This window comes from Neopsephotus bourkii, unplaced genomic scaffold, assembly GCF_033783945.1.
Source record: "Neopsephotus bourkii isolate Nb327-2 ecotype Australia unplaced genomic scaffold, CSIRO-AGI_Nbou_v1 NB_234, whole genome shotgun sequence".
Taxonomy (NCBI): Eukaryota; Metazoa; Chordata; class Aves; order Psittaciformes; family Psittacidae; genus Neopsephotus; species Neopsephotus bourkii.
This window is the reverse complement of record NW_026900744.1, coordinates 1843621-1856427: the sequence shown is the minus strand read 5'-3', so window position 1 is coordinate 1856427 and position 12807 is coordinate 1843621. Positions and strand designations below refer to the sequence as shown.

The 12807-nt window shown below is 37.7% G+C and overlaps 1 protein-coding gene across 4 annotated transcripts in view; it reads right to left on the bottom strand.

The window, feature by feature from the left end:
• EPS15 (epidermal growth factor receptor pathway substrate 15) overlaps positions 1-12807 on the bottom strand; it is a 70403-nt gene that overhangs the window by 25055 nt on the left and 32541 nt on the right. For all 4 annotated transcript variants that reach the window (XM_061344834.1, XM_061344833.1, XM_061344835.1 and 1 more), the window contains 7 exons: positions 12444-12509; positions 11862-11987; positions 11336-11395; positions 9988-10188; positions 8354-8499; positions 7304-7463; positions 3690-3775 (listed from right to left, as the gene is read on the bottom strand). In XM_061344834.1, the coding sequence (XP_061200818.1) occupies positions 3690-3775; positions 7304-7463; positions 8354-8499; positions 9988-10188; positions 11336-11395; positions 11862-11987; positions 12444-12509 (845 nt within the window). The remainder of the gene's footprint in view (positions 1-3689; positions 3776-7303; positions 7464-8353; positions 8500-9987; positions 10189-11335; positions 11396-11861; positions 11988-12443; positions 12510-12807) is intronic.

Below are 12807 nucleotides of genomic sequence, written 5' to 3'. Positions count from 1 at the left end.
AGTTCCTATGTCAGTAGAGGCATTCAAGCCAAGCATGAAACAACCCTGGCCAGGCTTTTCAATGGCCACTTAGAACCACTTTACCTACAAAAGGGAAAAAATCATAGTTCCATTTTCCATCATAAGTGACAGATGCCTACACACAGGGCTGGTAGCTCTATCTACACTCACAGTTGCCCGACATCCCTTATTTCCACTAACATTTGTAATGTTGGCAATTCCTAGTGCAGTAGCACTTCGGTCTGGCAGTGCTAGAAAAAATGCTGAGGGTTTGCCTTGTTTCTTTTCCCCTTTGTTCCTCCAACCTCTTCACCTGCAATAGCTCAGGTACTTCCAAGACAGAGGTTAGAAGAAGTAATCTAGCCCATGTTAAAACTCTTCACATTTCTTTGCTAAGAAGCTGTAGACCTCTGAAACTAAGACTTGATGCCAGTGCAGGGCAGGGAGAGGTTGCCCTGGTCTTCTGGGAATATTTTGCTGTTTTCCTGCTTTTAAGAGACCAACTTACCAGCTTTATGGTCCTTTTAACCTGATTTATATTCAATCAGTATAACTGTTTCTGTCCAATATATGTGAAGGATGGCACCTCTGTTGAGGTATCCTAAGTTAAGCTCAACTACTTATCATGCTTAGAGAGGAACGTCATATTGTCAAAGCGCAAAGAAATCCCACGAATCTGTGGGCCGTAGATGGCTCTGAACACACGAAAGCAAAGCAGGGTTTGTTGGGGAAGGAAAAGGTTTTATGGCACAAAAAAGGAATATTAAGAACATCTGGTCTACCCTCCCACAATGCTGATCAGAAAAAGCTCCAAATAGCTTTCTAAAAATATAGTGCATCTGAAACAGAACTTGTAGGCAGCAGTGCTGAGAGGCTCAAAATGATGCACATTCCACATCTCATGCAGATTCAACGTCCCTAGGCAAATCATCCCCCTACCAGAGAGGAATTATCTTCACTAATAAGTGTGCTGTATTTTATTCTTCATCTGATCCTCAGCCTCCACCATCCTGAATTACTGAATTAAATCAAAAAGCTTTCGGGTACCAGATATCTTTCCCACACAAACTGTTGAGCTACAAATATATCACCTCTGTGTTTTTTGCTCAGTCTTTCAACATTCTATGTTTTCCATACATTGTCATTCTTTTGGGCATTTCCTCTGCTGCTTTTATTGGAGTGCATTTCAAAAACAGATTCAATGTCTATTACTGGGTCTCAGAAATGCAGCTCTCATGGATACTCAATGGAATCATGGTCTAGGATTATTGCATATTGAGTCCAACAGCTGAACGATACGCCTTGTTTAATAATGAACAAAACTAACTTAAGTCTAAATTTCATTTTTATATGGTAACTATCAAGACTGAAAATGTCAGCAGTTGTAACAGAAATGTAGAACTGCCAAAGATGAAAAGGTTTCCTATGTTTACCAAAGATTCATCTGTTGCCTCAGCCACCTGTGCTGAGGAAAGGTACAGGAAGGCAACGGTTCCTCTGCTACAGAAAATAACTCCTCTACAGTGGATAAACGATTTTCAAGTCATAAAACCCCTCAATTTTCCTTAAAAAAAATAAAGATGAAAAAGTTTCACATGACCCACAAAGTACTTTAGAACACTGAGAGTTTGATAGCTGTTCTCAGTGAAACCATACACCCCTCAATTATACCTCAGCTTGATGAAATAGGCCTAAGCCTCTGATCATTAATCCAGTTCTGTTCTGAACATCAAAAATCATATGAAAGTAATTTTCTACTCTCTAAACACAACTAATACACAGATGCCCCCAACGAATCTTCAACAATCTAATATCATTCAAACATGTCTTAAATAATTGCCCAAGTGTATTTGCCACTGAAGAAATGGAAGCAATAACTTTCCAAAGGCAATGTATCCTTCACACCTCACAGTAGTAAAAGAAAACAAGACAAACAGAACAGCTTCCACGTTAGGCTGCAAGTTCACCTACTGAAAACCAACTTCATCTACAAATTCATGCTGGTGAACAATTTGTTTCCCTCTGAGATGCCAACAGCAAACATACATGATTGCAACTCACATTTCATGCTAATAAATGTCAAAATCCAAAACTGGAATTAATATAACCTAAAGAAAAGCCGAGGAAAGCATAGCAGGGAGAAGTGAGGAGGCAGTGGGAGTAATAAGAGGGAGAACAAGCAGCTGAAGTGAAAAAACATTTATGTATTTAGGAAACAGACTGTGCTTTGACACACTGCCAAATTAAATCATTCCTGCAAGGGACATGAAGACGACAGGCAGATTCCATCAACACAAAGCACCCTCACTTACAAAATAGTAGAATTAACTGTTATTAGTAGAATTTTCGGTAGATTCATGATAGTACCAAAAACAAAAAAAAGCCACCCAAAATGAAAGAAAAATATCTGCAAAGTCTGGAGACTATACATATATATACAAATTTGATTTTCATAGTCACCTGAAGTCATCCTGCCCCTTTATTCTGCTCTCGTGAGACCTCACCTGGAGTATTGTGTGCAGTTCTGGTGTCCTCAACATAAAAAGGACATGGAACTGTTGGAACAAGTCCAGAGGAGGCCACGAGGATGATCAGGGGCTGGAGCACCTCCCATATGAAGACAGGCTGAGAAAGTTGGGGCTGTTCAGCCTGGAGAAGAGAAGGCTGCGTGGAGACCTCATAGCAGCCTTCCAGTATCTGAAGGGGACCTATAGGGATGCTGGGGAGGGACTCTTCATTAGGGACTGTAGTGATAGGACAAGGGGTAATGGGTTAAAACTCCAACAGGGGAAGTTTAGATTGGATATAAGGAGGAAATTCTTTCCTGTTAGGGTGCTGAGGCACTGGAATGGGTTGCCCAGGGAGGTTGTGAATGCTCCATCCCTGGCAGTGTTCAAGGCTAGGTTGGACGAGGCCTTGGGTGATATGGTTTAGAGTGAGGTGTCCCTGCCCATGTCAGGGGGCTTGGAACTTGATGATCTTAAGGTCCTTTCCAACCCAAACTGTTCTACGATTCTATGATTCTACGATTATCTTGATTAGAAATAATTATTGGAACCCAAGGGTCTGAAGACCTCAAAGTAAAACAGTTCTTCTCAGTGTATCAGTTGAATTTACTGAACAGAAGAGACGCATGTCCATCTTTACCACCACCAAACCCCTACAGAGGCCCATATACAAACTGTCACCTTCCAACTCTCTACCCTACATACTTAATCTTTCCCATCTCATTTTCTTACTGACACTAGAAAAGAGTCCTCAGAATTCTCTCTACAAATCAAAGACAACTAATACCAATTCATATCATGATTCCAGCATCCTAAAGATACATTCTCATCTGCCAGTAAAGCTGAGCAAGAAAGAACATTTCTATCTCAGGATGGGAAAAAATCTATTTCCATCTCTGGATAGGAAAGATACCCAGAAGGCACCATGGATAGACCTTTCACAGTCTTGCTGTTATTATATGCACTCATCTGAGTGAACAAGAAGTAGAAGTGTTAAAACAGTATTACAGACATGCTAACTATTTATTTTTAGCAACGCAGACTATTGCCACCTGGGTTTCTCTTATGCATTGAACTGGTTTTGAAAAGAAAACACAAAACAACAAACCCAAACAAAACAACAAACCCAGTAAGTAGCACAACTGAACCTAAGGCAACGATGACTGTTCCTTCTTTACCTACCTCTGCAGGTCTACTATTTCATTGTTTAACGTGTCAAGTTCTTTAATTGCAGAAAAATCTGCTACCAAATTTGTTACTTGAGTACTCTGAAAGATAAAAAATACATACTGTTAGTTTATAGTTTATGCTGTCCAACAACTATATTAAATTCACTTTTTGTGACAGTATGAGCTATCCTCTTATAACAATGGTTGGTAGCATTGTACCTCAAATCTTCACACTTGATTCAAACAAAAGCACAATCAGTCCAGATGCTATATTAACAGAACACAACATACATCCAAGATATCTAGTAATTCAAACAGAGTTTCTCTCCTGTAATCTCTTGAAGTCATCTTCCACACAGCACAGGACCACCTGATCATACAAGCAAATAAATCTAGTTCTAAAATTAACAACTAAATGAATTCTAAAATTAATGTTTAGCTGGCTTCCTAGCATTCATTTAAGAGTTGTTTGGTTTGTTTAGTACTTTCATATTTCTTCACCCTAGTGATCCTCCTGTTCCAGAGTATAGATACTTTGTAATGCTTTAAGTGATAGAGCTAGTTTAATGTGAACCTTCAGTGTACTGAATGCAACTTTGGTAAAACAAAGTCAAGTTATGCCCACGAGTTCCCATTTACTTAGTGTCTTTATAAGACAATTACTATAATACAAATTATTTGGTTCAAAAATAGACTAGAGAACAACGGCTAAAGACACAAATTAACAAATACTGTAATTATTCTACTATGCCTTATCACAACAAGAACGTGCTTAGGAAGCCATAGTCACTGTAACTGCCTTCTATAAATACATCACTTCCTTCAAGTGGAAGTGGAATAAAGCCTTCCAGGACAAACACAAAGTTCAGAGGAAAAGTATATACACATAATTAAAAAAAGGCAGTGATACCCCCAAAATAACACCAAAGGTTTTAAATGCCAAAGTTTCTCTAAGGATAAATCAAGGTATTATTAACTATGTATTTATTCAAGCTTACACTCTGGAGAAAAACCAAACAAAAAGCAAACACAAGCCATGAAAAGACCTAAACAGTAAATCTGAGCACACTGGCAGAAAGTATTATTCAGCAGAACTACAGGTTATTCATGCATATTTTACTAGAACAAACATCATGAACTGAGAATAAAAAAAGCCATACAGCTATTCTTAAACTGGTTAGCATACAGCTTCTCAAATGACTATGACGTTCAGTCCTGTTCTAAAGGAATTACACAAGAGGTTTGTGGAGCTGCTCACGGTGTTCTAGTGAGAAAGACTTTACTTCTCCTAGCAAAGAGATAGAAGGAGAACATGGAGCTATTAGTTACAAGTTCAGATTCTTTCCAGGCCTCCTCCTCTCATCAGTTGTTCTGCACACTGGCACCAGTGTCAAGCTTGAACAAGATGTAGTTCAGTCTTATTTGCGATTTTTCAGGAGAACTGATGTGAGGGAGGAACATAAAAGCCATTTTTAGCTTCAATATACAAGTTAACAAAGACATAAGTTACAGCTATTTGCTGCCATCTACTACACTGCAACATGCATGCAAACAATGGTTTGAGTCTTAAAACAGCAATAAAAGTGAATCCCTGACAAAATTCTTTAACGGGAACCTGCATGTAAGTTTAGGTTTTTTATGGCTGGTAATGCAAGTGCAATTTAGCAACTTCAAAGAGTTCTAAGTAAAGAAACACAGCAACAAGTACTAGACTGCTGCTGCATCGCATTCAGGCCTCAAACTTGAAATACACGTTACACTACCATGGTCATAAAATTCCCTGAGGAAACCAAACATTAGGTAACAGCAATATACATACATATACATTCTGAATATCTAGCAAGAAAGGTCACAAGTTAATTTTCCCTATTTTAAAAACATAATGGTTTGCCATTATACTTACTGATACATCTGCTACTACCTGTATATTGGTCAATTCAGAAGATGAAGCCTAAGGTGGGGTTTTGAGGGTAAGTCTGGGTCTTGTCCCCTCAAGTGTAAGCCATGCCACTTCAAGAAAACCAGCAAAAAGCCTACTTCTGTCTATTGCTTTTATCCTTTGAGTTCAATTCTCAAACAATAATCTTGGACAAACAAGTTATTTCTTATTAACAAGACATCTCTTTTGAAAAGCTCTAACTAAGCTGAAGGTTCAACTCCATCTAGTAAAATAAACTCTTAGTGAGGATTTACAAAGCTAACTAAAAGCTAACTTACCTTCTTTCACAATATTCATACTCTTATCATTTATATTAGCAATGCAAAAAAAAACCCAAAACAGCATACTAGTATCTTTGAGAGTTCTATTAAAACAATTCACACACATAGAAGAGCAGTAACCAACACTGACCTCATCTAAAATGTTCTAATCGCTAAATTTTCTGTAATACAATCACAACTGCAAACTGTCACATTGGCCTACTCCTCTGTCACCACTTCCTCAGTCATTTCAACAGGGTAAGATGCAGCATTAGGATAAGCAGCATTACCAAAAGGTAACAGACACAGAGGTCTGGGTCCAAGGAAGAACCCTGGGAGTTCTGCCACATGAACAACACTGGAAATCAGCAATAATTTGAGATTGCAAGGTACTGTGACACTTCGGAGAAGTGCTGTTCTATTGCAGTGAATATGTAAAGAGTCTTAGAAGGATGTTCATCATTAAACCAACAGACAGTAAATATTAGAAAAGCAAAGATTCTCTAACCTTGAGAAAGCAGAGTTAACAAACTGACAGAATAATAAGGATGAAAAGCAGAGTGGTGCAGAATGGAAAAAACAGTCCAAACTAGAAAAGAGACATAGAAAGGAAAGCAAACATACAAAAAAGATTAGTAGAGTTGCAAATAAAGCGATTACTTTTTAAAAACAGAATGTAAAAAGGAATTAGAAACCAGCCACAGAAACTCAAAAGTAGTGCCAAATTTTGAGTTTCATCTTTTTCCCAGGTACGAATTTTTCATTCTGTTTAAGAAAGCCGTAGAATTAGGGCAATGTTTTGCACAACCAAGAAAAGGTAACTCACATCAGACTTTATGATGTGTAAAAACAGGTCAGAATTTGTGATGAGCTCTACCATTCTGATACAGCTTGAACTGCTTGAGGTACAATCTACTGTTGGATTAAGGTAGATGGCAGTCAACAGACTATGAGGACATTTAAAGTGTGAAGTATAAAATAGAGGAGCATTTACCTTTTAAACTTTAACTACATAGTTCTAAACTTGATTTAGTTCACATTGTCTCCAGGCTTCTTCAAAAAGGTCAATATGAAAAGAAGTAACCATGAACACATTAGGAGAAAAACACTGAACTTGGGAGTGTTATTTCAGATGCAACCTAAAATTTCTTTAGATTGGCAGTAGAAGGAATATTCTTTCAAAAAAGAAATTAATGCTTTCCCAACATAAGATCTCTCCGCTTGGTTGGCAGGCATAATAAATGACAGCTCCAATTTGAAACATGGATGGAACAGGCTTTTGCCAAGTCTTTGCACCCAAGACTTGTTTTGTTCCTGATATTATGATAAATTTAAGATAAGCCAGTATTTGAGGTGCTTTTTGTGCGGCCCTTTAAATTAACATTCTTTGTTTGAGATGGACACTAAAAATGCCAAACCCATCCTTACCTTCTGTAAAGTGACACCCCTGTCTGAAGGCGGGATCATCTCTGGAGTCAGAGCCTGAGGTGGATCAATGCCCTTTGTTAACTTCTGATTAATTAAATAGAAAGCCAAAGCAAACTGTTCCTTTGACAGCTTGCCGCAGTCCTTCATGTCACAGAGATCCCTGTACAGAGATGCACATTAAATAAATCAAACCCTCATTTCTGCAGGTACAACTTTGTTTATTGTACTTGTCATTTAAAAATGTCAAAATTACTGGTGTGTATCACTTCTAAAATAATGCAATATAGAAGTAAGGCATGGTAAGAAATAGGAAACATTACTCTACACAGCCACTTTCTCTTTGCATGCTAAGGTCCACAGCTCTGTTACAGTACGTTCTGATCTGGTGAAAGGCAGAATCAGAGCCATAAGTCACTAACACCACCCGAGTACCTGTAACTGAGGTGCCTTCTAAATTAAAGAACTACAAACTTTCCACAGCCAATACAAGTCTACCTAAATTCTCCTAAAGTAGAGGCTGTGTTAACCCTACCTCGGAAAGAGAAAAAAAAAGCTTTTCCTAACAGAGTGTCCCACAATAGCTTATAGCAGGGCAAGAATTAAAACAGCAGTGTGTCACTGCTATCTGCAATGACAGATGAGTAAGTTACAGGCTGAGATGGGCAGTAAGTTTCACATGCTAAGAATTTTATACAGGTAATACTCTTTACCAATATATGGACAGTATCAAAGTTTAGATACACAGCAACACTACGATGCCTTAAATACACAAGTTTAGCTCAACTGCAGTATTTGTTTGTAACAATCTGTGTTCAGGCGCTTTACCTCCTCCTCTAAGACACGATGAATAGCATAAACTCGTTTCCCCCCATTTCTGTCCTAAAGTAGAAGCAAGTAAGTCACCACTGTTTATACAGAAACCATGCTATTATATAAAAAACCCCAACTTACACTTCCCAGAAATGTCAACATAGCACTTTTCTTTAAGTGCTAGGAAGGAGCGAGAACCATGCCATCATCTAAACAGCTGTCATGGGGAAAAAAACCTACCAGATCTGTGCAAGAAGAGCAGAAGGCAGTCCTGTCTTCAAGAATAGTTCTTTGGCTTCCACACCTGACACAAACCCATCCATGTCCTTGTCAGTTTTCAGAAAGATCTCATCATACTTAATTTTGTCTGCAGGCGACACAACCCACTGAAGGGGATGGGGATATGAGGGGAAAAAAAGAAATCAAACCCACAATCCTGAGATATAGGCAGGTCTCTTTTCAGATAGTTCCTTTCAGGGTTATATAAGTCAATGACTACAACACAGATTTAGAAAGTGATATCGGTGCCTAGTTCAGCTTTATCCTCCGAATCAGAGATCCACAATCAAGTCCAAAAGCAGAAGCAAAGTATTTACATGAGTGAAGCACCAAGTCTGGCTGGTACTGCTCTGCCTCTTTGCCTGTGCATGAAAAGCATTCCCCGAAGACCAGATCTCCTCCGAGCATGGGGCTGTGCCCTCATCACTGTGCTCAGTCACAGTCCTGCTTACTGTCTGGCTCTATCAATTTTATTTCTCTTAATACAGCTAGACAGCTTTAGACAGCTGGGCTGCTCAAGCCCAGACTTTTCATAGTTGGCACATTCTAAACTGTAGAATTTACCTCCAATCAAGGTAAAGATGGAAATCAAAACCACTTCCCTTACTTCAGCAATTTTCCAAACACCAAGCTATCATAAAGATGTTTGGCTTGGTTTTGAGTGAAAGTGGCTTCAAGTGCATGCTTATGAATGCTACTTAGTTTCAGCATACAAGGACATTCAACAGATGAATCCCAAATGGTGCTGTATACAAAACACACATTGAGACACTCACCCAGAATGGCACCATTTTGTAATACATGCAGAAAGACTAACCATCAGTCAAGTAAATTGCCAGATTGGCACCTCCAGTTTGTTATCGATTACCCAAATATCCAAGCAGCACCTTATGCATTATGTACCGCAGTTCTTAACTTAGATCACCTTCTCAAGTTTTTCTTATACTGAATATAACAAGTTACAATCTACCTGGAAAGGCATCTTTCCAAATTCTGGACTCTAAACCAACTAGGATTAAATAAGATGCTCAGCAGGGTGGGAGGCATCAACCTTATTAATAATCACATTCAGAACAAATACCAAATCTCATGTGTTTAGGTGTATATGCCAGACCTTTTGTTTCTTTTTCCCACTGCTTGTACTTATCTTTCCCTCTTTCAATAATGTCCTCTTCAAACTGCATGCATGCATGCACACACAACTGCACATAGGTGCCTGCCACAACTGGTTTTAAAACCTTGTCCATATTCAAATAGTTTTCAGCCAAAGATTTGTGTTCTGCATATATGTACCAATATTACATTTTTTAAACATTTTCTTAATATTATAACTTGGGGTTGAGCTTGACACCTTGAAATAATTTATTTGGAATGTATCTTTAAATTCTTTACTAAATAATGTTCTTTTACCCAACTGTTTATATCTGAAGACATCCAGAAAATGCAGAACAAGATAAATTTCATACCACCTGGTCTTCCCATCTGCCTCTTAAAATTCATCAACCAGGCAAGAAGGAAACTAAAAACCTGTGTCAAGACTCTTCATACAGTATAAGAGCAGAAGTCACCTAACCCCACCTAACTTCAGACTATACCTGTGTTAACGGTGTTTTAGCAGCCAAAATGCCTACAGGTGGCAACGACTGATGAGACTCTTTGGTAGATGTTGAAGATGGAATTAATGGCATTGTTCCTGGAACACTAATAGGTTTTCTCTTTGATGGTGGCACCAAAGCTGCAGGCAAGGACATTGGCACTGGCTCTTTCTCCAAAGCACAGTACACCAAAAACATGGCCTAAGCAGAAAACAAGGTGTGTGTATGTAAATATATAAGAAACATATATATATATGTATATAAATTAAAAAAAAGTTAAGAAATAACTCTGTAGCATTTTTTCCATTATGTTTCTCCTTTAAAAGCCCCCTCAACTGAATTGCAGCTTCTTGCCTTCTGACCTGTGTTTTTCATTACTCCTTTCTTTTGAGGCTCAGTGCTTAGCAAATGCAGCTCAACATATTTTAGAACACTAAAGTTTACCTAAATATTACCAAGCTTGTACCACCACTTGTGGAATTTTATTTGACAAAACACCTCATACACTTAATTTTAATGCATTCACCATTTCTCCAGGAATCACTCTACTTAGCGTCTATTCTTTTATTGTAGTGGTACATTTTGTATATATAGTAGTACTACGTAGTACTACATATATATATATATATATATATACACTATATGATGGTATTATGACTGTTGTTCAAGATTTAGAACTGAGTTTTAAAGATATTATAAATTAAATCAATAACCTTTATTGTATCTCAAAAGCTTCCCTAGAGCATATCAAACCTCTGATCTCAAAGCTAGAAATCTGCAGAATTACAACATAAACACAGAAAATCAAATATAGTGACAATTAACTACTAGGATCTTCAAGGACTTGGCTTCAAAAGAAGCTGGAGCATAAAGAAGCCTGAAGATGACTAGAACAATATTCAAGTAAGACAATTTTTATGCTTTTATCCTTTCTCAAGAATATACATGACAGCAGGAAAAGCTAAATTAATCACGTTTATATTATGAAGAAACAAAGCAAAGTTTTGATGTTGCCCGTAACATCAATTCTTGGCAATTAAACAGGTATTAATTTTCTTTTTACATGAACACTGAAGGTGAAGGTAAAACCTCCTCAGTGAAAACAGTCTCACATGGGACGCAGATCACAGGTTCTTAATGGCTCATTTAGCCCACAGAGGAAATTATTGCTGTGTATTGACAGACATTTGAACTGACAGAAACATTAAATAGTACTAAAACTTGATTAAGGTCTCTGAATAAAGACAATAAATGAACCACACAAACAGTCAAAAATTAATATACAACACATCTCTTTTAAACCACTGTCATTAGGCTTTCAAAACCCCAACAGGAAAAAGATACTTACAACTGCAAACTCATCTCGATCCAACATTCCATCACGGTCAATATCACTCAACTCCCACACCTACCAAGAAAAAGCACAATATAGGGATGATTGTCTGAACTGCAGCAGTTTCCTTTTTAGAACCTCATTAAAACCAAATGTGGACAGTCTCCCTCCACAATATCCTAAATTCTATTAAGATTAACAGCGTAAGTTTTCACTGAGCAACATACATTCACATAGACCACGTAAAAGAAGATAGATACCTAAGCTGGAGACAGAGCGTGCTAAGGGCATGCTGCCCTAAACCAAGTGTTAAAGAGTACATATAACTGATAAACTGTAGTAAGAGGCAATTTATCAACGTATCAAAAGAGTATTTTATATACTTTTTACAGTTTAGTAGTTACACATGTGTGGCCACTCCACAAGAGAGTATTTAATAGTTAGGCTCATTACTACAAATCTTCCATTTGAAAAATCGATATTGCTGAATGCGGTACAGTTACTATTTGTGAAATAACAATTAATAGGAAGGTGGTCTTACTCGTCCCAAAATATCCACAGGCAGTTTTGAGTTAAGGAGTACAGGCTTCACTTTGTCACCTGACAACAGTCCATTCACAGGATTTAGGCTGTCAAAAATAGCATCATACTTGGCTTTGTCTTCCAGCTGAGGGGCAGAAGAAAAATGTTACTCGTGGTAATAGTCACACTCATAGCCTAAGAAGCAGCTGTTCATTCAAAACTATTAACTTTTTGCTTTAGCTGGTTGGAAACACACATACATTGCACTTCCTGATGCCTAAAAGACAATATGAAAAAGGTATTATTTCTGAATCAGCTAGAGACTCATCTAAAACCCAGTGAGATTTATTCTTCTATTATTTGCATGGCTTCAAATAAGTATTCCCTTTTTTCAAGCAAAATTTCTAAACATGAAGAGGTTTCCCCCCAGTCAAGTGTTTTTATCAAATTAGGTCCACTAGCCTAATTACAGATTTGACATGAATGGTAATTCATCATACTTTACCAATTATAGCTACAAGCAGCATTATATCTTTCTCAGACTTATGTTTTCTCTCAAACCACATCATAGTTCTAGGTAATAGTCCAATCTGCAGTTTACCTTAACAGCCCATGGTACATCACTTGGTGTTGTTCCACTGAGTAGCAAAGGACTACTGGTATCAGTCTAACAAAAAACAGGAAAAAAACCAAACACATTAAAAAAGACATGGTTCTGACCTTGGAAAACCAATCCCATATTTGAGAAGGTGCTCCTTCACAGAACTGCATTTTAATCATTCATACCTTAATTAAGGATACCAAAATTCAGAGTAAGAAATTTAACATGTTTCTTCCATTAAGAACAACACTAATAGGACAAATGCCATATATATATTCAAATTATGCACAACTTTGTATCCAAATCCCCACTAGAATATATAGCACCTTATTCTGATTGGCTTAATTGTCCCCTGTTGTAGGGC